Raw genomic sequence first — 22,890 nt, 5'->3', positions numbered from 1 at the left:
TGAAGGAGACTTCTTGATTCTTTTTTATGTTGGTGAAATGAGTTTCCTCCCAGTGAAAAATGCAAAACTGGGCATGTGGGAATGGAAGCACAGAGTGGAAGGGCAGGGGCTAAAAGGGGCCTTTGCCCATTTATAACTTTGAATTTCTCCACTAGGAAGAAGTGCCCAGACAAGAGATTTTTGTTATATGACTTCATGAAAAATAGTGAAATGTCAGGCTCTTCACCGTTTAAGATGCGATTAGTTCATTTGGACCTTAAAGGAGCTCCACCAAAAGTTTCCTACCTCTCGGAGGTAAGTGCCCCTTTCCCTGTAGACAATCTTCCTTGCCTCGGGTTTGGTCTTCAAAGTTGTGAACAGTATTCTATAGAAATGTGTGCTGAGAGCACAACCATGGGGTCCTAGGCAGGGGCACGATGGTGGCAGCAGCAGACATTATGAATTTCCATCAAATCTCTTCATAGAACAGAGCAACTAGGATAGGAAAAGGAGGCAGGGGTTAGGGAACCCAGCAAAGGAGACCCACAGCCTCTCTGTTGTGGGCTGAATTGTGTCTCCCAAAAAGATGATGTTCAAATCTTAACTACTCGTACCTATGAATGTAACCTCAGTTGGAAATAGGGTCTTTGCAATTACAGTGGACGTAAGATGAGGCCACATTGGAGTCAGGCAGCCCCAATCCAATAAGTGACGTCCTTATAGGAAGAGGGAACTTTAGACACAGGGGCACCGTGTGAAGACAGAGACAGAGATCAGAGGGGTGCGGCTGTAAGCCAGGGAGTGCCGGGACTGCCAGCAACACCAGACGCTGGAAGAGGCAAGGAAGGGTTCTTCCCTGGAGCCTTCAGAGAGAGCACTGCCCTGCCTACACCCTGATGTTTTATATTTCTGACTCCTAGAACTGGAAGAGAAAATTGTCATTGTATTAAGCCACCCAGTTTGTGGTCATTGATATAGCAGCCCTAGAAAACTAATACACTCTTCAACAAAAGTAGGTATGAGGGTATCCCCGTGAATTCCAAAATGCATGTGGTACAGCATACCACCCATGTGGGAAGAGGAACCAGGCAGGAGGTGATGGAGGAGAGAGGAAGGAATTCTGACAGGTCCAAGACCAGAGGACCCAGGCCCGCAAGTACAGGTCCTCTGTCAGAGAGCAGTGGGGGAGAGGTTTCATTGGCTGCAGTGCAGAAAGACCAAGAAGAAGATGCTGGAGAGGTCTCTTTCAGAAATACCTTCCAGAAACTTCTAGAAAGGCAGAGCCATGCATAAAGAACACAGTGTTGAGGAGAGAATCGTGGGGCGCTGGACTGGGACACGGAAAGTAAAGCAGAGCAAAGGTTCTAGTGCAGGGAGCATGGAGGAAGAGGCAGCCTCTGGCGGAGAGATAGATGAGAAGAACCGAAGTGGGCAGGCGCCGCGGGGAGCGCACTGTTGGGAGGTAAGTACGGAAAGAGAGAATGCCCCGCGTGAAGGGATAAACGCATGCTGACAAATGGGAAGATTCAGAAGATAAGCAAAGAAGGTCCAGCTCACCTGTAGCAGGAGCCCCTCTGTTATCTGCGGTGGACGGGCCGACCGCCCCAGACTGAAGGTCTTACGGCGGCAGCTCATCGTTCCTTCTGTTTCCCTGGCTGGTCCACCCCAGGCTCCCGCCCGTGTTGGCAGTCCCCTGACCACTAGGAACGCCTGATGGTCCAGGGTGGTCCCACGCGCCCAGCAGTTGTCCTAGCTGTCCACTGGGTGCCTGGGTCTGGTCCTGCACGCGGGCCCCCTTCCCTCCCAGCGGGTAGGCCGGCCTCTCAGCGCGGTGCTCACAGGGCTTGGAGAGCACGGGAGCCGAAGCCGTGAATCTCAAGTCAGCTGGGAACAGACCCCCGCCTCGATGCGGAAGGTGCTGCTGTAGCCGTGTTTTCAGTTTGCAGCGGGTCCAGAGAGGAGAACACGTGCTCGGGACCCCTGAGGCAGTTCCCTGAAGTCTAGGGATACTTGGGTCTGCGCACGGAGAGGGCAGAGCTGGGGCGCCCGGTTGGCTCGGCTGGTTGAGCATCTGACTCCGCTTCAGCTCAGTTCACGAACTCGTGGGATGTGGGGTCGAGCCTGGAGTCAGTGTCCCAGCTCTGGGCCGGGAGGTCGCTTGGGCCTCTCTCCCTCTGCCCTTCCCCCACGCACGCACTCTCTCCCTCAAGTAATACATAAATCCTCAAAAAAGAAAGGGCATACTGTATATCGAGGATGGGAGACATTAAGGCGTCTTTTACTAAATGTATGAGACTTTAAAGAAAATGAAAGCGAACAGCTCTTTTGGGCACACAGGGGAAGCTACAAGTTCTGTGTGAGGGAAGGATAATCAGATCAGCATCAGGTCCTTTGAGAGCAGCATTTTAGGACAGATGACAAGGGCGTAACCTATTTGAGATACTGAAGGATTTTGTATCCAACCGAGTGGACCATCGGGTATGAAAGCCGCAGGCCAGCTATCGTGGATGTCCAAGGAGTGAGTGCGTGACTCAAGACCAAGAACGGGCTGCAGCAGCATCAGGACTGGAACGACCACTTAACGGCCCAGAGGAAGTAGGGTTCCAGCCAGTGACCACAGGACGGACCACATTGCGATCCCCACCCCGTGCAGTGCCCGTTGAGTGGGCTTCACGGCGATGTCAGCAGCCACTGAAACCAGGTGGCAGAAGTTCAAGGCGTGGGTCTGGCTGATGCCCCTGGGCGCACTGGTCAGCCTAACACCAATCTGCTGGGGCAGCCAGACTTGGGACTTCTAGAATCATCTGTGAAGTACTTTTGCCCAAAGAATGACACCTGGGTCCAATTCCCCCTTCATGTCTGACCACCATCACACACGAGAGTAGGAAATGGGCAAACACACTACAGGACATCGTGAGAATACCACCCATCAAATCCAAAACCTGGAGAATTACACAAAACAAGTGACTCGGTTTCTTCAACAAATAAATTCCAAATTTAAAAAGCAGAGGGGATTATTAAAAATCAGAGAACCTTAAAAGATCTATTCAAACGATGCAGTGTATGACCTTGTCTGGACTGGGCTCAAACAAGCCACATGTGAGAAGGTCTCAGCACAGGGAGGTTTGAACAGGAATGACATTGAAGATTTTGTTAGGCGGGATCCTGGCGTGTGGTCGTGTTTCTGTAAAAGATCTTCATCAGGGATGTATACTGAAGTGTTGACACACACAGTTGTTTCGTCTGGGATTTGCTTAGAAATACTCCAGTCAGAAAGCAGGAAATTAGGGGAAACGATGTTGAGTCTCGGGGACAGATGCATGAGGCTGGCATAGCACGCCCCGTGTGTGTGTGTGTTATGTGTGTGTGTGCGTGTGCGCGTGCACGCGGGTGCTCACTTGTGCGGCTTTACAGCGAGGACCTTCCCCGTCCCAGCACGTGGCAGGAGTGTGTGTTGGGGACACCCGGGCCGCCCCACCCCACAGCCTCCCCCCACCCATGGCACAGAGGATCACCACCAACCCCAACAGCCAAAGCGCCAAACAGGCTGTGGCGGTCGGATGGCCACGGGGCTGAGGAAGTAGGAAAATGCCAAGAAGGTTGTGTGGTGTTAGGCGCCGGCCTGGCCTGCGTTAGCCCACTCCTTCCCAGCCTGTCTGCCTCTCTTTGTAGCTGGTGTCAGCTGTTGGTGGTGCGTTGTGCAAGGTGAAGTTTCCGCCCCAGGCTGTCCTCCTGCTTCCGTCCAGCTTGCTCCCGAAGGTCCCCATGCTCATGGGAAAGGAAAGTTCCCACAGACACGTCAGCAGGAGTGTGAAAAGTCTCTGGAACCTGCAGGGACCCTTGTCCGGGGAGGGCTTGCTGTTTAGTTACCTGCTGGGGGCCCTTCCGGTGGTGCCCATGATCCCTTTTCCAGCCCAGACTTGACATCAGACCGGAAGGAATAATTCTGTATGGTAGATATGGACTAGACCTGAAAATCCTTGAGAATAAGAACTCGTCTCCTTTGAAACAAAGGTAGATGAGGAAATGGGGGTGAGCATGGGGAGGCCCGGTGAGCGCAGCCAGGAGCAGCCCGCCCCCGGCCCACCCCCCACCGCCTTGGGCTTAAATCCGTAGGTGCAGACCCCGCCCCCTGGCCCCGTGCTGAGTGCTGAGTGAGCCGGTTGCCGTGTCAGAGTTTGATCGGTGCGACACAAAGTACGCGTTCCCGGTTCAATGTTTCCAGGAGAAATGAGAATATCAACCACCCGTGTCCACAGGCAGGAAGACAGGCCACGTGTGGCACCTCTGTGGCCCTCCTTCACACAGTCGCTTCCTCACAGTGTCTCTGTGCCCCCAGGTCTTTCCTCTGTTCCACGCCTTGGGCGCCAACGGGCTCCTCCTCGAGTATGAAGACATGTTTCCCTATGAGGGCCGTCTCAGGCTGCTGAGAGCCGAGCACGCATACAGGTATCCCCAGCCACGGAGAGAGCGGGGCCACCGGCGGTGTGGGCAGGCTGGGCGAGCGTTTGGCACTGGTGGGCAGCCCTCTCCTGGCTTTTAAACTCATGTCTTAGTTACAAAAATAAAATACATTTGCTGGAGAGAATTTGAAAACATTTTGGGGAAAGGAGGAGCGTGGGGAGATGGGGGGGATTAAGGGGACGGGGATGCTGCTCTTTAAGGCCACAGTTGGGACCCTCACCAGGAAAGCAAAGATTAAAGGAGGTCGGAGGGTCAGAATCAATAAATGCAGATGTGGCGGCCGTGGGCACACCCCGCTTGGTTTCCAAGTTCTGATGTCCGTGTAAGTCAGTAACAGCCCGAAAGAAAAATGACCAAAGGACATTTGGGCCAATTCCCCCCCAAAGGTAAAAATGTCCAATAAGCAATACGATAGTAATAAAGTGAATTAAATCAAGTGATAATGCCATTCTGGCTATCAAATTGGTGAGGATTTTTTAAAGGTTCTGATGCTCTGTGTTCCTGAGGGTAGGAAAAAGCTGACATCCGCCAGGCGGCCGCTCTGCAGGGAGGGTCGGCTCCGTGTCAGAACTGCACGAGGGGCTCGTGCCCCACATGTGTGTCTCGAGCGTTCACGCCGCGGGAGTTGCTGGAAGTCTCCGTGCTTTTCATGCTGCTCGCTCCGTTTTTCTTCTAACGACAAACATGTTCTGTTCATTTGCTTGTTTGTGAAGTGGAAGCAAGTGCTGGGATACCTGTGGAGCTTGAAAGGGTCTGTGTGGAGCCCGTGCACTGGTAGAACTGGTTAGGAGACGATCAGACACACCCCCAGAACCTGGAGCTCGCTTTTATCTTGAGACAGATTCCTGTGTGGAAGCTCATGCCAGAGCAGGCAGCCGGCCCTTCCCGGTGCCATCCACGTTCCCGCCAGAGCATCCCCCCACTCAGGCATGTCTCGGAGGTCACTAGCCCCCCACAGGGATGAGGCCCCCCCCCGCAGTGTAACCTTGAAGGTCTTTTAAATTTCCTCTATTAAAGGGGACACCAACTTCTCTGGAAAGGGCCAGACCGTCCGTAGTTTGGGCTGTGCAGCCCACTGGTCTCTGCTAGAGCAGTCTGGGGGCCCAAGCAGCCAGCCGTGGCGGGTTTCCCATAAAATTCCTCTTGTGGGCACTGAAATAGGAATTTCGTGGAACTTTCAGATGTCATGAAAAGTTTTTCTTCTTCTGATTTCTCTCAACCAAGTTATTAGGTAATGGGTTGTATGAAAACGGGCAGGTGAATTTGTCCTTGGGCCCATCTGCCAACCCCTGTTCTAGAATATGATTCCATCTATGGCCCAGTTTCTTATGAAATGACTTCAGCTTCTTACAGAGCTTGGGTAAAAATAGCTGGTAAAAAGCAAACTGTTACTTGAGGACCTAACAGAGCATCATTTCCCCCAGTTCTAGGTGGGAGCCCTCTCTTAAGTCTTAGGAATATCTTTGAGCTTTTTGGAAATAGTGAGCATATTGGCTTCCGCAGGAGGGTGCACCGCCGGAACCTGACGAGGGAGGGGGGAGTGTGAACAGGAGCCCGTGTGAACAGGGGCTGGTGTGAATGGGCTGGAGTGAACCTCTGGGTGATCTTTGTCTCCCAGCCCCCCCGAAATCAAAGAGATCCTACATCTGGCTACACTGAACAAGCTAGAGGTCATTCCATTGGTGCAGACATTTGGACACATGGAGGTAAGTGGGAGGAACAGAAGTTACCTGGTGCCAGGTGTGGGGCTCGGGGGTCCACAGGCAGTGGCTAGCCACAGGCGGGGAGCAGCTCTTTCTCAAGCTCTGCCCTGCAGGAGGCGGAAGAGCACAGAGCTCCAGGTCAGAGCAGCCTCTGTCCAGGGAATGGAGCGGCGGGGCCGGGGGGGATGCCTGATCCCATGGAGCCCTGAGGGCCACGTTGGTTTCCTTTCTTACTTGCATTCCTCACTTAACACTGGAGATGTTTCCCAGGCTCCTATGTGATCTTCAGAAATAGTTTTCACACCTGCACAAAAGACGGACCGCAGATTAGACACAGCATCGATGTAACGGCTGCAGGTTCCGGGTTCTCCTCACTGGACACACCTGCTGGCCCTGTGGCCAGCCCCTCCCCCAGGTGTTCAGGTGCAAGTTGTGTCAGAGCAGCTGTGTCCACGTCCGCTCACGCGCCCTCTCCCCTGCCCGTGTCCCCCGCGCTCAGGCCTCCGGAGGTGACACCCTGCCGTGCTCCCTGGGCTCCTCACTTCCCGCCGCCTCGGGCTGCAGTCCACAGAGCGTCCCTCCAGGGCCTCGCTGTCCTCCAAGTCGTTAAACGTAGTGACAGGTTCTGGTCCATCTTCCTTGACTCTGGCTTTTGGCAGCCCCAGCAGCTCCCTCCTGGCCCCCCACTCCCAGCCACACCACTGCTTCCTCTAGCAGCGTGCTGTCCTGTCGCTACCGCTGGGTGTGGCGGCGGTCCCCACGGCTCCTCTCCAGACCCTTCCTGTGCAGACAATGCCATGTCCTCTCCTGCTTCCCCTTTGTCCTCCATGACCCCCCCCAATGCGGGCTCCTCTGCCCTGTTCTGGCGCCCCTCACACCCCTGCACTCAGGCCATCGTGTGCCCTGCTGCTTTTGCTCCTCTGTCTCGGGTCGGCAGCCGCCAGCCCTCTGCGAACCACCGCCTGACCTGCCCGAAGGTCCCCCCCCCCCCAACGGTGCTGCTCTGACCCCTTCTCCCAGTCGCTCCCTGACTGCTGCTCCTCGAGGGGGCCTGGCTGCTCTCCGAGTCGGGTTGGTTCCTGGGGCCACTGCAGCAGAGGATTTCCGCCAGGTGACTCGAGCCCCCGGGAGCGAGCTCTCTCTTGGTTCTGGGCCAGAAGCCCAAGGCCGGGGTGTCCTCAGGGTTGGCTCCTTCGGGAGAAAGACTGTTAATGTGCACCTACTTGCCGTCAGGATGTTCCCTCTGGTGAAATCACTACAGGGACTTTGCGCGTTTGACCTTCGGCACTGTTGAGCTCTTCAGTTCTCTGGACAGTCTGGATACGAGGGTTGTTGGATGACGACTGGCCAGCATCTGCTCCCGGTCTGGTCTTCGCGTTTTCAGTCCTTCCCAGGACCTCAAAGAGCAAAAGTGTCTGATTTTGATCGTGTGGCTTCTCGGTTTTGCTTTGATGGGCTCTGCTCCTCGTGTCGTTTCTAAGAACTCCGCCAGTCACCGGCTCCCGGAGACTTTTCCTGTTTCCTTCTAAAGTTCTACGTTCGCACACTTTCCACTTGCTGTCATGGTCCATGCCGAGTTAATTTCTGTGTAAGGGTTAGAGTGAGGGTCATTGTTGTTTTGAATATAGGGCATGACCACTGAGATGGCCAGTCGGGCCGGCACCGCTTACTGAGGGATGATCCTTCCTTTAGACTCTGGAATCTGGGGTTGCTTCTGTACCTGTCAGAAGTCACTTGACCTTACTTGTGAAGGTCCGTTTCTGAACTGTTCTGTCCATCCACGTATGCATCTGTCCCTTTGTCCATACCTTCTTGTCTTTATTCTTGTTGTTTCACTGTGACGACTCTTAAGTAAAATCGGGTAATAAAAGCTTTATTTTCCACTCAGTTTGTACATCTGTAAGAAACCTTGCTGGGGTTGGGGCGCCTGGGGGGCTCAGTCTGTTAAGCATCTGTCTTCGGGCTCTGGTCATGATCTCAGGATGCTGGGATCGAGCCCCACGTCGGGCTCCCTGCTCAGCGGGGAGTCTGCCTGAGTCTCTCACTATGCCCCTCCCCCCAGTTTGTGCTCGCTTGCTTTCTCTCTTTCAAATAAATAAAATCTTTTAAATTTTTTAAATTTATTTATTCGACAGACAGAGATCACAAGTAGGCAGAGAGGCAGAGAGAGAGGGGGAAGCAGGCTCCGCGCTGAGCAGAGAGCCCGATGCCGGGCCTGATCCCAGGACCTTGAGATCATGACCCAAGCCAAAGGCAGAGGCTTTAACCCACTGAGCCACCCAGGCACCCCTGCACATCTCATGATTTTTGGTTGAAAATTGGGCATTTCAGATAATATTGCGAATCTGACTTTTTCCGCTGCAGCTGGTTGTAAACTGCTTTCAGTCTCAGAGCCTGTCCCCCGGCTGTGCGGCCGCTGACGCTTCGGTTAGCTACTCATACATGCGTTTGTGGCCTGGCTTCCTCGGGGCCACCCCTCTGCCTCCATGGCTGGTGTTCAGCCAGGGCCTGGGCCACGGTGGCCTGGGGCTGTGAGGACCCACCCTGTGGTACAGGCTGGGGGCACTGGGAGTTCAGCCAGTGCCCCGTCTGCCTCGGCTGTGGGTGTGTGTGTGGCCTCCGGTCAGCCGAGGTGTGAGGAGAGTGTGTGTCACCTCTGTGGCTCTCATGTCCACAATCACCCATCACATTTCAGGCTGGTGGCCGCTCCATCTGAATGTGAATGAGCCTGGCTTTTACTTTTCTCACTGGGCCCAGGTAGACCTGACAGAAGGGCCATGAGCCAGCCACAGGCTCCGCCCGGCCCCCCAACACCCTTGGGGGGACCTGGAGCCAGCCTTGCTTCGGGTCAGCTGCAGGCTTCTGCATCCCGGTGTCCCCTCCTATCACCTCCTGTATCTCTGCAGTTTGTGCTGAAGCATGAGGCTCTCACTCACCTCCGAGAAGTGGCACTTTTCCCGAACACCCTGAACCCCCACGAGGCAGAGGCCCTGGCGCTGGTGGGAGCCATGGTCAGCCAGGTCATGGAGCTGCACCCGGGCGCGCGGTGGTTCCATGTCGGCTGCGACGAGGTGGGTCCTTTGATGCTCTGTCCACCCCTGGGCCTTGCCTGCCCGGTGTGTCCCTCCCAGACCACAGCAGCCTCTCCTTCCTTTCAAGGGCCCTTGTCCCACCTTGCGGGGTAGTTTCTTACATAGAAAAATAGTCCACGTGCCAAGGATAAAGAAGAACTGGCCAAGGAGACGTCCCCCAGTGAGGGCGTCCATCGCAGCTGACCCGTGACCTCGTGCGGGCAAAGCTGTATTGCTGAGCACAGCGAGGGGTGCCCTGCGGGATGGATGAGGACTGGGCTCTGACCTGAAATGGCCATGCTGTCCACCCCCGAGCAGCGGCAGAGCCAGCCCCCACGTTGGTTATCTGCTTGCTGGCTGGTGGACACCTTGGTTATTTCTGCCCTCAGGCTACTGTGAATGCTTAAAGGAAGCCTGGAGTGGAAGTTAGGTCTCGGGGAAGAAGGAGGGCCCCCTTCACCAACTCCTCTGCACAGGCAGCTGCCACTGCAATCCTGGCCGACGTGGCCTGGGCCAGACTCTCCCAAGTGTGTCCGCAGTGAGGCTGGGCAGTCCGGGCAGACCCGTCCTGTGCTTCCTTCCAGGTCTATTACCTTGGCGAGGGCGAGGCCTCGAGACGGTGGCTGCAGCAGGAACGTAACACCAAAGCAAGACTGTGTCTGTCCCACATAAAGGCAGTGGCCTGCCACGTGCTGGCCCGGCACCCTGCCACAAGGCCCCTGGTGTGGGACGACATGCTGCGGGCCATCCCCGAGGACCAGCTCTCAGGTCAGCAGGTGGTGCCTCCTCCAGGCCGCTGGTGCCGGGAGTGAGGAGGCGAGTGGCTGCTGGGGGCGGACTCTGGGGCCCCTCCCCCAGAGCTCTCACTACAGGCCACCCCCTTAGAGTCACTCTCCAAACTTTCTCACGCAAAATGCCATTCCCCCAGTAGGGAGTGCAGAGTGGTAGGTCTGAAGCCGAGAGTAGCCATGGGGCCCCGGTGGGCCTGGCCAGCAGGGGGAGGAGGGTGGGGAAGGGGTCCCACTGGGCCTGGAGTATCCAGTGCTTCCGGCCGCCTTGACACCATAGGACCCCGTGGCCAACCCTGCGGGTGCTGTGGCTAAAGCTTACGCAGGCTGCTGGTCAAGGACAGCAGCCCCTCCAGCCCGCCAGGGCTCACTCCATCTGAGGCTCCGGACTGAGACCAGAGAAGCACCCCATGGTCCACTCAGAGCCCCCGCCCAGAGTGTGGCCAGTGCCCCAGCCTCTGCAAGGCCAGGTGTCCTGGAGGCAGCCCTGACCAGTGTGGCCGTTGGATTCTCATACGATGAGACAGAATCCAGCCCAAGTGGTAGTGTGTTCCTGCTCCACCCGGTCCCGGCGCCCCCACCGTGGCATGCAGACAGAGCGGTTCCTCCGCGCAGGAAGCTCCGGGGCTCCCGGCTTGGGGGTTCCCCTTTCACAGAACTCAGTCTGCTCGTTGCCAAAGTTGGCCAAACCCATGGTTGCAGTATTTGCCGTGTCCAGTCTGCACCTACAGCCCAGGCTCCCGAGCGAGTCGGCATGCGCTCTGCTGTAACACTGGGGCTGGAGTGGGGGGGTGCGGGCCGCGGGGCCGTGGGGCCAGGGTGATGGCTCTCGGCTCACAGCCGCTCTCTGCCCCCAGCATCGGGGGTGCCACAACTCGTGGAGCCTGTGCTCTGGGACTACGGGGCCGACCTAGACGTCCATGGCAAAGGTCAGTACCCGGACCGCAGCCACTAAGACCCTGGAGCCCTGACTGCCTGGCCGGGGCGTGCAGGGGCCTCTGTCCCTTGGTTCATCAGGACCCTGCCAGCTGCCTCCGCTTCCCTGCAGGCCCCTCCCTGAGGGAGCTCGGCCAACCACAGGGCCACCGGGGCACCCATCCCGGCCCTCATCACTCCCCAGGTGTCCCATGTTGTCTGCTGTTTTCCTCACGAGCATCTGGGTGGCGTCTCTGATCTCCCTGAGACTTCAGTCTGCCTGGAACTCGAACTGGCGGCTGGGGGCTCCTCCTGCCTCCGGTCCGCGACAGGCGCCGTGTCCAGGCTTGACGGCCTCAGTTCCTCCGACCGGGCCCGTCACACCACTCACCTTCCCACCTAGCTCTTCTCATGGAAAAGTACCGGAAGTGTGGTTTTCTCCGGCTGTGGGCTGCCAGCGCCTTCAAGGGGGCCACGGGGGTGAGCCAGGCCCTGACCCCCATCGAGCACCACCTCAGGAACAATGTGCAGTGGCTGCAGGTGGCGGCCCGTGGGCCTGCGGACATGCTGCAGGGCATCGTCCTGACCGGCTGGCAGAGGTGAGGCGGCGCCCACCTGCCTGGCAGGGGCCAAGCAGCTCTGATGGCCCGGGACAGACCACCCCTCCTTGGCCCGTCTGCTCAGCCCTTCCTGGGAAGGGGCTGGTGCTCCTATGAGGGTAGGAGCCTGGGCCCCTAACACCCCCACAGCCGTCCCCCAAACCCTGCAGAGGGGATGTCACTCAGGGTGTCTGGGGCGATGCACCCTCGTCCTCCCAGCCCCTACACACCTCCGCACCCTTGGCAGCCTTGCCTCCAGGGCCACACAAAACGTGTCTCAAGTGTGGCCAGCACAAGGAGAGATTTTCTCTCTTTAGGGATTTCGCCCTATTTGAAAAGTGAGCTGCAAGTGAACCCGGGCTCCTGGCCAAGTCCTAGCCACAGGTCTACCCCTGCGATGGGGAGGGCAGAGGGGTAGACAGCTGGAGGCCCCTGCCCGTGCCTTGCTGACCCCCAGGTCTCCCAGAGCAGAGTCAGAGAACTTACTAAGGAAGTCAGGCTGTCCGCCCCAAGCAGCAAACCTAGGCAGGGCCTCCGGGTGGGACGCGGCCCAAGGTAGCAGCCAGCCCTGTGGGAGCATCTCAAGGCCGGTCCAGTGTGCCCGGGAGAGCACACAGGCAGCAGGTGGGCAGTGGAAGCTGAGCGGCCCTCTCCCCCGGACGTAGGTATGACCACTTCTCCGTGCTGTGCGAGCTGCTTCCCGTGGGAATCCCATCCCTGGCCGTCTGCCTGCAGGCGCTCCTACACGGTACGGTTCCCTGCTCCTCCCAGGCGGCAGGAGGGCAGATGCCCCTGATCGCGTCTCCTCGGAGCGGGACTGTGGTCATGCTCACCGGTGGGGAAGGGTTCAGCCACCCGCCCGCCCCGCGGCCCCCAGACACAGCCTGTGAGAGCAGTTCGTCCCGGGTGCCTGCTGAAAAGGACTCTGCCCTGAGCCGGCCAAGCTCCCCACATGGGCAGAGATAAGGGCTCACAGGGGCGACAGCCTGTCCGTGAGGGCGCGGGTCTGTGGCTTTGTGGGGCACAAGGGTGGGGCGGCATGAGGAAAGCAGGGTCTGGCTCCCGGACGGACACTGAGCCTCCCTGTGCGTCATGCCTCCTGAGGGGTTAGAGGGAACTGTTCAGACAGAGGCGTGCGGACACTGCAGCCGGCTCTGGTGTTGACCTGGGCGCTGGCTTCCGCTGCCGCGCCTCCGAGGTGGGCACCGCTGCCACGCAGCCCTCCTCCCTCTGTGGAGATGGGCCGGGCCTCGTGCCCCGCCGGCTGCTCCCGCGCAAACTGACACGGAGCCCGGTCCACATTGGTACGTGCAGGCCTCACTGGCTCATTTCAGTTGTCCTGGAATGTTCTGCGTCTGAGAAACCGCAGTGGCCAGGTCCTGCGTACGTCCGGGACAGCTGTGGGTGCGCCGGGCAGCACAGGCTGACGGTTCCCCCAATGGCGGGGCTGCTTCTCCTCATTTTCTCATTTTTAACACAGTGAGCCCATTTTACGTCTTTCGTACGAAGCCCTGTGGCCGAGGTCTGCTTGGGCTGGCACATGCACTCTGACCTTGGTCACTGCCACCAGGCTGCACAGTGGCGCTGGGGCCCTGCCACCCTCTCTCCAGAGGCCCCTCTGACCACCTCTGTCTGTGCTTGGTTGCAGGAGGGTTTACCGAAGACGTTAAAGCAAAAGTGGAGAACTTTCTCGGGATTTCAAACCTAGAAGTAACTGATTTTACAAGGTAACCCCCCGCCCCCGGCCCTGCCTCTCCCCTCACATTTGGACCCCCGGCTCAGCACGGCGGCTCTCGTGCAGTGAGGGGCCCGGCTCCTTCCCTGGCAGCGACATCCTGGCCCTCGTCACGCACGTCAGCCTCCACTTGCACAGCTCCGTGGACACGCTGCTGGAGAGAGACAGGTGAGTGGGCAGGGGCTGAGCCCACACTCCCAACAGGACAGGGTGAGCATGGCCCGTCCCAGACAAAGACTTTCTGGGGGGAACCAGCGTATTACACGTTCCACCAGACTCTAAGGTTTTTCAAAGAAGTTCTCTTAACCACCGCCGCCCCCGAGGCTGCCCGGCCAGCCGCCGTGGGCGCACCTGCATGCGTGGGTCTGCCCCCCAGGTACGTGAGCGGCTGGTTCAGCCCTTACCACCGCAGGCGGAAGCTCATCCACCCGGTCATGGTCCAGCACATCCAGCCCCAGGCGCTCAGGTTAGTTGCCCCCGCTCCTGGCAGTGCCCACCCCCAGGGCTGCACATCCTCTGTGGCTTCCGGCTTTGAACCCAAACGAGCTTTCTAGGTCTTGAGCCTTGAGTTCTTAGGTGAATCAACTTGGCTGAAACAGCTGTGCTGTACGTGTTCGAGAAGCCAGGGCATTTCTAGTCTAAAAGGGTGAGGGTCACCCCGGGCAGGGTCCAGGGCCCCTCCTGGCCAGCAGCCCTCCTTGCTGCTCTCGTGGCTCACGGCTCTGAGCTGAGGCCAATGCAGTGTCCTCACTGAGTGGAAGACACGGTCAGATGTTGACAGGCTCACGCGTAGAGACAGACCCTGCCGGCCGATAGCAGAGCGCATTCCAGTTTCAGATGTTGAAACGTAACGACTCATTTATTCCCGTCTCGCTGTGATAGGCACGGATAGCCATTTTATGCATGGGTAAACTGAGGCACAGAACCGTAGCGACCCGTGAGGTTGTTGAGGACATGAGTGTCGTGCACAGGCTGCGAGCTGGTGCCCAGGGGTGCCCACCAGGCAGGCTCACTGCCGGCTGTGGTTCTCAGCCTGCTGGCCAGGTGGAGCGCCGTGGTGCAGGAGCTGGAGGCCGCCCTGCTTCGTGTCTTCTATCCCGACGCCGTGGAGGAGTGGCTGGAGGAGAACGTGCAGCCCAGCCTGAGGCGGCTACAGGCCTTGCTGCAGGACCTTAGAGAGGCGGCTGGCGCCAGGCCGCACAAGGCTCAGGACCCCTGAGGGGGCGGGCCGGGCACCCCGTCCAGCTGTGTCCATCCTGGCACCGGCAGCCCGCCTCCCCCTGTACCCGATACTCCCTGCAACAGGCCCCACCCAGGGAGCAGACGGTTCTCGCTGGGAAAGACGAGTGGCGAGGTCCAGGGGACACGCTGAGGCCTGCCAACCGACCCGCGTGTGGAACTTGTGCGCTTGAAATACAACGGACAGCGGGAGCCGGAACCGCTGCTGGTGGGAGTCAGGCTCGCTGCCAGCGCGCGTCCCACACCCGTGGTCCCGAGACCGTCCTCACCCTGCGAGCCCAGCCAAGGCGGAGGGGAGCTGGCCACCCGGGTCCCTCCAACTCAGGGCACCCTCCAGTCGGGGTGACCACGCCAGAAACCGGTGACAGCATTTCATACTTTATTTTAGAAAAAGAAAGCTTTCAAATTTTACCACTTAAAAACCCAACTTTGGCATGTGTCGATGACTGTTCCCCAAACTAGAGCTGTTGGTGGCCTCCCTGGAGAAGGGGGTGGGGCTCCCCGCTTCCTAGCTGTTCTGGCTCAGCTCCTGAGTGCCGGCTCAGAGGTGCCCTCACTGCCTCACCTCTGTGGGGGCTGCTGCAGCAGCCCTGGGCCCCACGTCCTGCCTGGGTTCCTAAGGGAGCCACCCTGGCCTAGGCCCTGTGTGGGGCCTCCCCGACCCTGTGCAAGCCCAGTGGCAGGCCCGGCCGGTCAGGGGCTGTGTGCAGGCTGGGGAGGCCTTGGGAGTGGCTGCAGTGCACACAGCCAGGTGGGACCCTCAGCGCCTGCCCTGGGCCCTGCAGACCCTGCGCAAGCACCGCGCTCTAGCCGCAGAGGGGACTGAGCCAGGGAAGGGCTGCAGCATGTGGGGCAGGGCCCATTGGGATCCCCGGGGACATCATGCCAGTGCGGGCGTCCTCCTGGCGCTCTCTGAGCCTGACCCAGCTGCCGGCACTGTGCATACCTGCTGAAGCTTTGCTGTCACTGGGGAGCTGAACTGCAGGGGAGCCAGTACTGACGAACCTCCCTGGGTGTCCCATTTCAGAGACCTGATCCCCACGCAGCTGGTGGGCAGTGGGGTGCGTGTGCCCTCAGAGTCCCCCTGTCACTGCCAGGCTGGGGCCAGCCCTCTGATGCCAGGAGGCAGCTCTGAGGCCTCTGCCCTCCCTGGACAGCTCAGAGCCTGCAGAAGGTCCAGCCTGTGGTTTTGCTCAGAGGGCAGAAGCAAACAGCAGGAATGGCAGAGGGTCCCACCCTAGGGCCAGACACAGCCAGGCACTGGAGGAAGGCTTGCCAGTGGCCCACTGGAACCAAGGCCAGGGGCTCTACGGGCGTTAGCTCTGGCTCTCTGGGCCATCAGCCTCGCTGTCACTGCTCTGAGACAGCTCCACGGGACTCTCCAGGTGGTGCAGTTCCAGGAAGGTGGCAATAAGCTTGGCGACGGCTTCCACATCACTGGGCCAGGCCGACATCGGGAGAAAGGGCAGGTTACCACGGCCAGCCCTGAGGCAGCCACAAAGACCACACCATACTCCTGCTGGACCACCCACCTCCAGCACCCCCAGGGGTCCCTCTAGGACACGGTGCCTTCAGTTCTGGGCCCCATCTCCTAGGACTCCCAGACCCCTCTGTCCCCTGTGGGGACTCCCCAGTATTCCCCTAGCAGCAGGGGCTACTTCCTCCAAGTCCTCTCCCTGGGCCCAGCCACACAGTCCACTGTGGGGGCCACCTATTGGGGGCGAGGGGCACAGCCAGCCAGCTGTGACCAGCTTACCTTCGGTGGCCCATGACAGCGCTCTGTGTGAGGGGGTGGGAGAAGCCTGTTGCAAACCGCAACACCACCACATAGCCCTTCCCAAAATACCGGACTTTCTCCTCCTCCACGTTCACATCCCGGATGTCATTCAGCAGGACCACCGCTGTGGGGGGTGGCGGGAGACAGTCAGTGGTCCCGCCTCCTCGCCTGCCCTTCCTGTGTGCTGGGCACAGCACTTTGGGGCCACTCTCCAGAGGATGGCAGCAGGGGCCAGCGACCATCGCACAGGCTGGCTGTGCGCACAGGAGAGCACTATCCGGTGAGAAGCAGCAGCCTGCCCGTACTCTCGTGAGCAGCACACCAAGGACAGGCTAAGCTCTATATTGCCTATTTCTCTGCTTTATCTTCCCCCAATGGCTGAAAAATGCCTTCCTAGTGCCTAGTGGCCGGCCACTGAGCTCGAGGCTGCCCGGCAGTGTCCAGGGGCACCCTGTGTCACCCAGCGGGCAGCTCTGACCCACCCCATTTCTAGGTCTCGGGCCTGGTCTCTGGGTCTTGCTCACCACCTTCCATCCAGTCTGGAATCAGCAGCCTCCTGCCACACCCCGTGTGCCTGTGCCACGTGCCTCACCTTGGTCGTGGCCGGCTCTGAGAAGAGTCAGCAGCTTCCTGTACAAGCTGAATGTCTTCAGGACAACCTGCCCGGTGTTCTTGTTGAAGACCGCTTCCTGGAAAACCGGCCAGAGGGGGTCACCCGGCTGCCAGCCTCTGTGTGTGCAGACCAGCCGCACACAGAACTTCAGGGCCCAGACTGGCCAGAGCAGACACTTGGGAGGACACCCAGCTGACACCCAGCACGGACAGCCACAGGCGGCTCCGCCAGGGCCAACACCTACAGCCACACCCTCTCGGACTCCCATCTGTTGGGGCCCCGGGGCCAGGGGTGTACAGAGAGGGGGGCGTGGAAGCAGATGCTCTACCCAAGGGAAAGAGAAGTACAGCAGCGAGGTCATCAAGCAAAGGAATGGAAGTTAAAGTCCGGAGGTCAGAGAGCCCCCAAGTCCTGTGGTTCCTGGTGAAGAGACCCACCTACAGGGGAGAGCACTGGCCCTCATTCTGTCCTGGGCCATGGCAACACTAGGGAGTAAAGAATTTTAGTGGAAACCGTCCCGAAAAGCTTCTAGGAGAAAAGAAGATTCCTTGGCACAGAAACCAGTAAGGTCAAGTTTCAGGATGGGGCGTGTGAGGCCCCAGAGCCCTTCCCCCTGCTGTGACCCTCACTGCACCCTCGCGCTCTTGCCTGTGCCGGCCTTACCTCCCAGTCCTCCAGGTTCTGCACGGCCACGAACAGGCAGCCTGTGACATAGAAGAGCTTCCAGCCCAGACTATCTGAAGAGCAAACACAGCAGACAGCCAGGTGAGGGACAGCAGCAGAGGGCCACAGACCGACATGCCATGGGGGGGGGGGGCTCCCCAGCTGACACTGGGCAGGGGTGGCCTCTGGGGCTGGCTGACCCCGGCCCAGGGCAGCCACCCGACACTGCTGGCCCTGCCTGTCATGCAGAACAACGTGTGAAATGCCGGCCAGCTCTGTGTGCCCTCTGCTCTCCCTCCAGCGTCTACTGGAGACAGGAGTCAGGGCTGACCCGCATCTGCAGATCACAGCCTGGTGTGTGATGGTGGAGGGGGAGGGACGTGCAGGGGCGGCTGGAAGTGTGGTTCAGCCTGCAGTGCGGCCTCAGGCAAACACGAGAGAGCACTTTTCTGAAGAATGTGTCACGACGCGGTAGAGTGCTTCAGATACAAGAAGATGGGGCACCAGGGGCTTCAGTGGGTTAAGCCTCTGCCTCCAGCTCAGATCATGGTCCGGGGGTCCTGGGATCGAGCCCTGCGTTAGGCTCCCTGCTCCACAGGGAGCCTGCTTCACCCTCTCCCACTCCCTGCTGCGCTGCCTACTTGTGATCTCTGGCAAATACGTAAAATCTGGAAGGAGAAGGGGAACGCCAGCACACGGAGCTGGGGCTGCACCTGTGTGGAGGTGCCTTGGCCCCAGAGGCTGGGCCTTGGTGAGCACCACAAATGGAGGGTTCGCTCTCTTTTCCTATTTCCCAAACAGCCACGGAAGTTCCTGCGGGAGGGAGGAGGTGGTGCACCCACCTCCGCTGTAGTAGGCAGCAGCCAGGCCAACCGACAAGATTCCTGCAAAGAGAAAAGAAAGCAAGTGCCTCCCTACTGGGCCCCCACGAGTCCAGAGTCCCCTCCTGCCAGGAGCCACAGGCTCAGACGAGCAGGCCCTTCCCTTCCCGGTGCCAGAGATGGCTGGGGGTGGGGGTGGGGGACAGAAGACCACCAGGCTCAGAAGTCGGGGACACAGCCAGGAAGCACACTCCGAAACATGGCAAATGCCTTTTACATATTCCCGGAGTATGTTCCTCCGGCCGAGGCTCCAGACCTGAGGAGCCAGAGCCAGACAGCATTCCACGTGGTGTGGGATGAAGAACCGTAGTGTGGCGCGGGAAGCAGAACAGGCGGGTGGCCACATGCAGGGTCACGGGAAAGATGGACAGAGACATGCCACGGAGGGCACAGCCACACCACTCTTCACACAGCCACTCTCGTCAACACCGTGCCACCGCCCCTGCAGTGTAGGACCCTCCAATGGACAGTGAGAGACGAAAAACGGGAATGAACTGTGGCCCATCACGTGAGCCTCTAGCATACACCTGCAACCAGATGTATGAAAGCAAACAAAAGGGGAACACAAGGACCTCAGAAGAACATGCGCAATATTAACATTGAGATATTAAGTGGTGGAAAAAGGACAGATCCTCATGTAAAAGCACTCATGTAGGTCAAAAGCAGTGCATATAGGGTAAAAGCTGGGAAGATACAAAGTAACAAAGCAATTGCTATACTTGGGGGCAAGAGAACAGAGGACAGTTTCTTTCTTTCTTTCTTTCTTTTTTTTTTTAATTAGGTTTTTAGCCTGGGGGGGAAATACGGACATCCTTACCAACAAGCAAAGACCAGGACCTGATGCCTGGAGCCCTCTTCAGATGGAGGCAGGAGCTGGTACGGGACTCCACCTGCATGTACATCCCTGGTCTGGGCGCGCACCACTCCGGACAGGACGCGCTGGGGAAGGGCAGAACACACCGTAGCTGGAGTCCTCTCGCCGCCGCCTGCACACAAGCGCCCAGCCCCTCACCAGCCTGGGAGCCGGTCAGCTTGTGTCCACGGCGGTCTCTTCGGTCCCCCAGGGACCCCTCCTCTGCAAGGCCCTTCTCTGCTCAGTTACGCCGACTGGCACGGGGGCCACCTGCCCAGCCAGTACCCGCGAAGCGGCCACAAGCGCTTGGCCATCAGCTGTCCCGTCCTACCCGGAAGCCGCAGTCCTCGGAAGCCTCGGCAGCATCCGAGCTCCCGACACCCCAGCAGAATCTATCAGAGGGCCCGCACCGCCCTGTGCTGCCCCCGAGAAAGGGACTCCGAGTCTCGTCGTGGTCTGAGTCTGTCTCCGGCCGCTCGGACAACAGGCTACGTGCGGCGGAGGGTCCGGGGGCTCCGGCTGGGGCCTCCGGTTCTGGGGCGCAGTGAAGTCAAACTCACGACAGTAAAGGGTGGGTTCGGTTGGTACAGACGAGTCCCGCGTCTCGGTCCACCCCCGGGCTGCCCCTGCTGCGGCTGGACCCGCCCTACCCGCCGGCCCCCCCACAGCCAGGCCCCGTGCCCCCGGCCCGCTTCCCGCGGCTCTGGACCGCCTCGCCCGCCCCGGCCGCCCGCGACACCGGCCCGACTCCCGCGCCTACCGAGCACTGGACCCAGCGGCGCGGGCGCAGGGCCTGGACCTGGGGCAGGCGGCCGGCCGCCAACTTCCGGGGTTGGGGGCGGGACGGCTGACTTCCGGGCTCCGCCGAGCGGGCGGGGCTGCGGCTGACTTCCCGGCTCTGGGGAGCGAGCGGGCCTTACTTCCGGGGCGGGGCGGGTCGGGTCGGGTCTGGGGCGGGGCCGCCAGCTCACCCATACCCTGGCGGGAGGCTCAGCAGCAGAGCTCGGCCTCTGGGGGTCGTGGGGAAGCGCCTCAACTGCGGGCGGGAAACTGGGCTGGTGACGGCCGCCCTCGAGAACGTCTGGGGTGACTGAATCCCACAAAGTCGGAAGCGTGGATTATGCCGCAAAACCTCTCGCTTAAAACGTTGATAAAAGGGGCGCCCGGGTGGCTCAGTCGGTGAAGCGTCGGCCTTCGGCTCCGTCGCGATCCCGCGGTCCCGGATCCAGCATCGGGCTCCCGACCCAGTGGGGGGCCTCTGCCCCCAACCCCCAGCCCGTGCTCGCTCGCCCGGTCGTTCCCGCTCAGATAAAGTCGCTTAAGCTTTTAGCATCTGACGAGCCGCAGAGGCAGACACAGCGCGAGCGGGGGCAGCAGGGGCGGAGGGAGCCCGACCTCGCTCCCCGGACTCCGGGGCCACGACCCGAGCCCAAGGCGGACGCCTCTCCAAGCCGGTGCCCCGCAAGCAGAACCGCTCGCGAACGACGACGCTGACAGAGATGGGCGGTACCCGAAGGTCAGCCAACACCCGGCACGGGGCGGACGAGCCCCTGCAAGACTCGGAGACACTGGTTCACACTTGGAGCTGAAGTGGCTCGTGCCTTGAAAAGACAAATTCTGCGCGTTTGGTCTGTAGAGTCAGTGCAGTCCCGGTACAGCGTCAACCTTCGCAACAACACCGCGAGGTCCTCCGCCCGCGAAGACGCGGCGCTCGGGGGTGAGCAGAGTCCCCAGCCCAGCCCGCACGTCTCCCGCCGGCATCCCAGGCACGTGCGGAGAGTGAGCGCCGCAGGCTCTTTTTTATAGGGGGTGGGTGGGCGGGGGTTGTTGTAAACAGAAAGTCCATTGGAGGGAACGGGAAACTGGAAGTATGGTGGCTTCTCATTGGCTGGACGGTGGCCCCTCCCTATTAGATGGGCCGTGACCGTCGCCATTGGCTGGACTGTGGACTTCTCCCCTTGGCTGGGTTGTGACTGTCTCTCCATGGGCGGGACTGTCTCTCTCTCATTGGCTGGGCTGTTGCCAGAAAATTGCGGTAGGAAAGACCATCTGCTCCAGGAAAACCTTGCCGCAGGCACGTAGGCGGCCTACCTGTTCCCTCTCCACCAAAGCAGCACCTTCCCTTACTGCCGAGTGATGAAGACCCAAGCAGGACTGAATCACGTGGTCCCTCCCTGCTCAGGGCCCTAACTTGCCTGGCTGATTCGGACCAGGCGAGGGCAGGAGCGTACCTGAAACAGGAGCCTACCTCCCCGCGTGGCCTCCGCAGGGGGAGGGTCGAGTGGTACGTGGGGTGATGGGAGAACACAGGAGAGCTTGTATTCCCATTTTTCTCTTTTCCTACTTACTCCCAATGTGTTTTAGAACTTACATTAGGACAACCGTGCGTATTTCCTGGTAAAGAAATAATGTACGTCGGTATGCAGAACCCTAGAAGACTGACCAATAGAAGCGCGTGACCCAAAGTTATACTTCATCAGTCTGCTTCAGATACCCTCTGCCTATGGCTCCCAACCTGAGCAGGCATCAGAATCACCAGGCAGGTTTTTGGTCTTTTTTATTTTGTTTTGTTTTTAAAAAGATCTTATTTATTTATTTGGCAGAGATCACAAGTAGGCAGAGAGGCAGGCGGGGGGTGGCGGGGGAAGCAGGCTCCCCTCTGAGCAGAGACCCCAATGCAGGGCTCGATCCTAGGACCCTGGGATCATAACCCCAGCCAAAGGCAAAGGCCTTAACCCACTGAGCCATCCAGGCGCCCCTTACCTGGCGGGTATTTGGAACAGAATGCTGGCACCTGTTCCCAGTGGTGGGTGGGGATTTAAAATTTAGATGGTGGTCCTATTGCTGGTCCAGGAACCACGCTTTGAGCCCATCTACTCTAGCTGCAGCAAATCTAGGCTGTTTCTGAACACAGCAGTCTCCCCAAACGGACCCCTCAGCTCGCATTCTATCTTCTTGAAACGGACTTCCCCTACACTGTCTTGAGGGTTTATTTGAATTGTTGATACCTTCTTTAAGTCCTTCCTGCTTGCCGCAAGCCTCAGAATTTAGGTAGAACTGAGAGGATACCCAGGAAATTCTACTTTGCATTACATGTATTTGCATAATTTCACCTTTTCTACTGGATCATAAGCCATTTAAAAATGAAGACCGCACTGGACTTTTACAAAGGTTAAGTGTGCGAACAAGTGACAGTTAATTTGGTCAGAATCCTGCTAAATATTGGTAATAGCAAGACTGGAAATACAATATCCATAAATAGGGGACTGAGTGAATAAAATTGTATATTGTGCCAATTATCAGTGCATTCTATCTCAGCTCTAAATTCAAACTTCATTACCCGATCCCTGAAAATGGATCTGAGCCCTCTATTTTTTGTGCGCTCTCTGGCGTGATGCTAAACTTTGTCAGTAGAGGGTGCCGGAGAGACACTGCAGGAGGAAGAGCTCTTCGGCTTCTGGCTCCTGCAGCTCCCAGGGCCTCTGCAGCGCCCAGCCCTTACTGGGCACACTGGCCAAGGTAACCAGTATCCACCAGCTTCTCCTTACAACCCCCTTGAGTGGTTTTGTAGAAAAGTACCTCTAGTGAGATCCCTTGTGTGGGGAAAACA

At 58.8% G+C, this 22,890-nt stretch overlaps 2 protein-coding genes across 4 annotated transcripts; one reads left to right on the top strand and one right to left on the bottom strand.

The window, feature by feature from the left end:
- Window positions 1-101: 101 nt before the first annotated feature.
- HEXD (hexosaminidase D) lies at window positions 102-14,625 on the top strand. Its single transcript, XM_032870319.1, has 12 exons — window positions 102-294; window positions 4,319-4,428; window positions 6,062-6,149; window positions 9,053-9,217; window positions 9,802-9,985; window positions 10,863-10,934; window positions 11,324-11,519; window positions 12,185-12,267; window positions 13,168-13,246; window positions 13,321-13,422; window positions 13,631-13,720; window positions 14,287-14,625. Exons 1-12 carry the CDS (start codon window positions 196-198, stop codon window positions 14,471-14,473), a joined length of 1,455 nt encoding a protein of 484 aa, XP_032726210.1. The 5' UTR covers window positions 102-195; the 3' UTR covers window positions 14,474-14,625.
- A 390-nt stretch (window positions 14,626-15,015) lies between these two features.
- On the bottom strand, window positions 15,016-20,132 carry LOC116875147 (cytochrome b-245 chaperone 1). Of its 3 annotated transcripts, none has more exons than XM_032870323.1 (7): window positions 20,041-20,132; window positions 19,245-19,366; window positions 18,389-18,430; window positions 17,547-17,620; window positions 16,863-16,959; window positions 16,250-16,394; window positions 15,016-15,930 (listed from the first exon to the last, which is right to left on the bottom strand). In XM_032870323.1, the coding sequence occupies exons 2-7, from the start codon at window positions 19,327-19,329 to the stop codon at window positions 15,810-15,812; spliced, it is 564 nt and encodes a 187-aa protein (XP_032726214.1). In that variant the 5' UTR covers window positions 19,330-19,366; window positions 20,041-20,132; the 3' UTR covers window positions 15,016-15,809. The 3 variants fall into 3 exon arrangements, with proteins under 3 accessions (XP_032726214.1, XP_032726215.1, XP_032726213.1); XM_032870324.1 differs by lacking the exon at window positions 20,041-20,132 and adding an exon at window positions 19,841-19,880; XM_032870322.1 differs by lacking the exon at window positions 20,041-20,132 and adding an exon at window positions 19,612-19,862.
- Between the last annotated feature and the right edge of the window lie 2,758 nt (window positions 20,133-22,890).

This window comes from Lontra canadensis, unplaced genomic scaffold, assembly GCF_010015895.1.
Source record: "Lontra canadensis isolate GAN:19392208 unplaced genomic scaffold, GSC_riverotter_1.0 scaffold41, whole genome shotgun sequence".
NCBI lineage: Eukaryota > Metazoa > Chordata > Mammalia > Carnivora > Mustelidae > Lontra > Lontra canadensis.
Note: the sequence above shows the minus strand (reverse complement) of the source record. Positions and strands in the feature narration are given on the sequence as shown.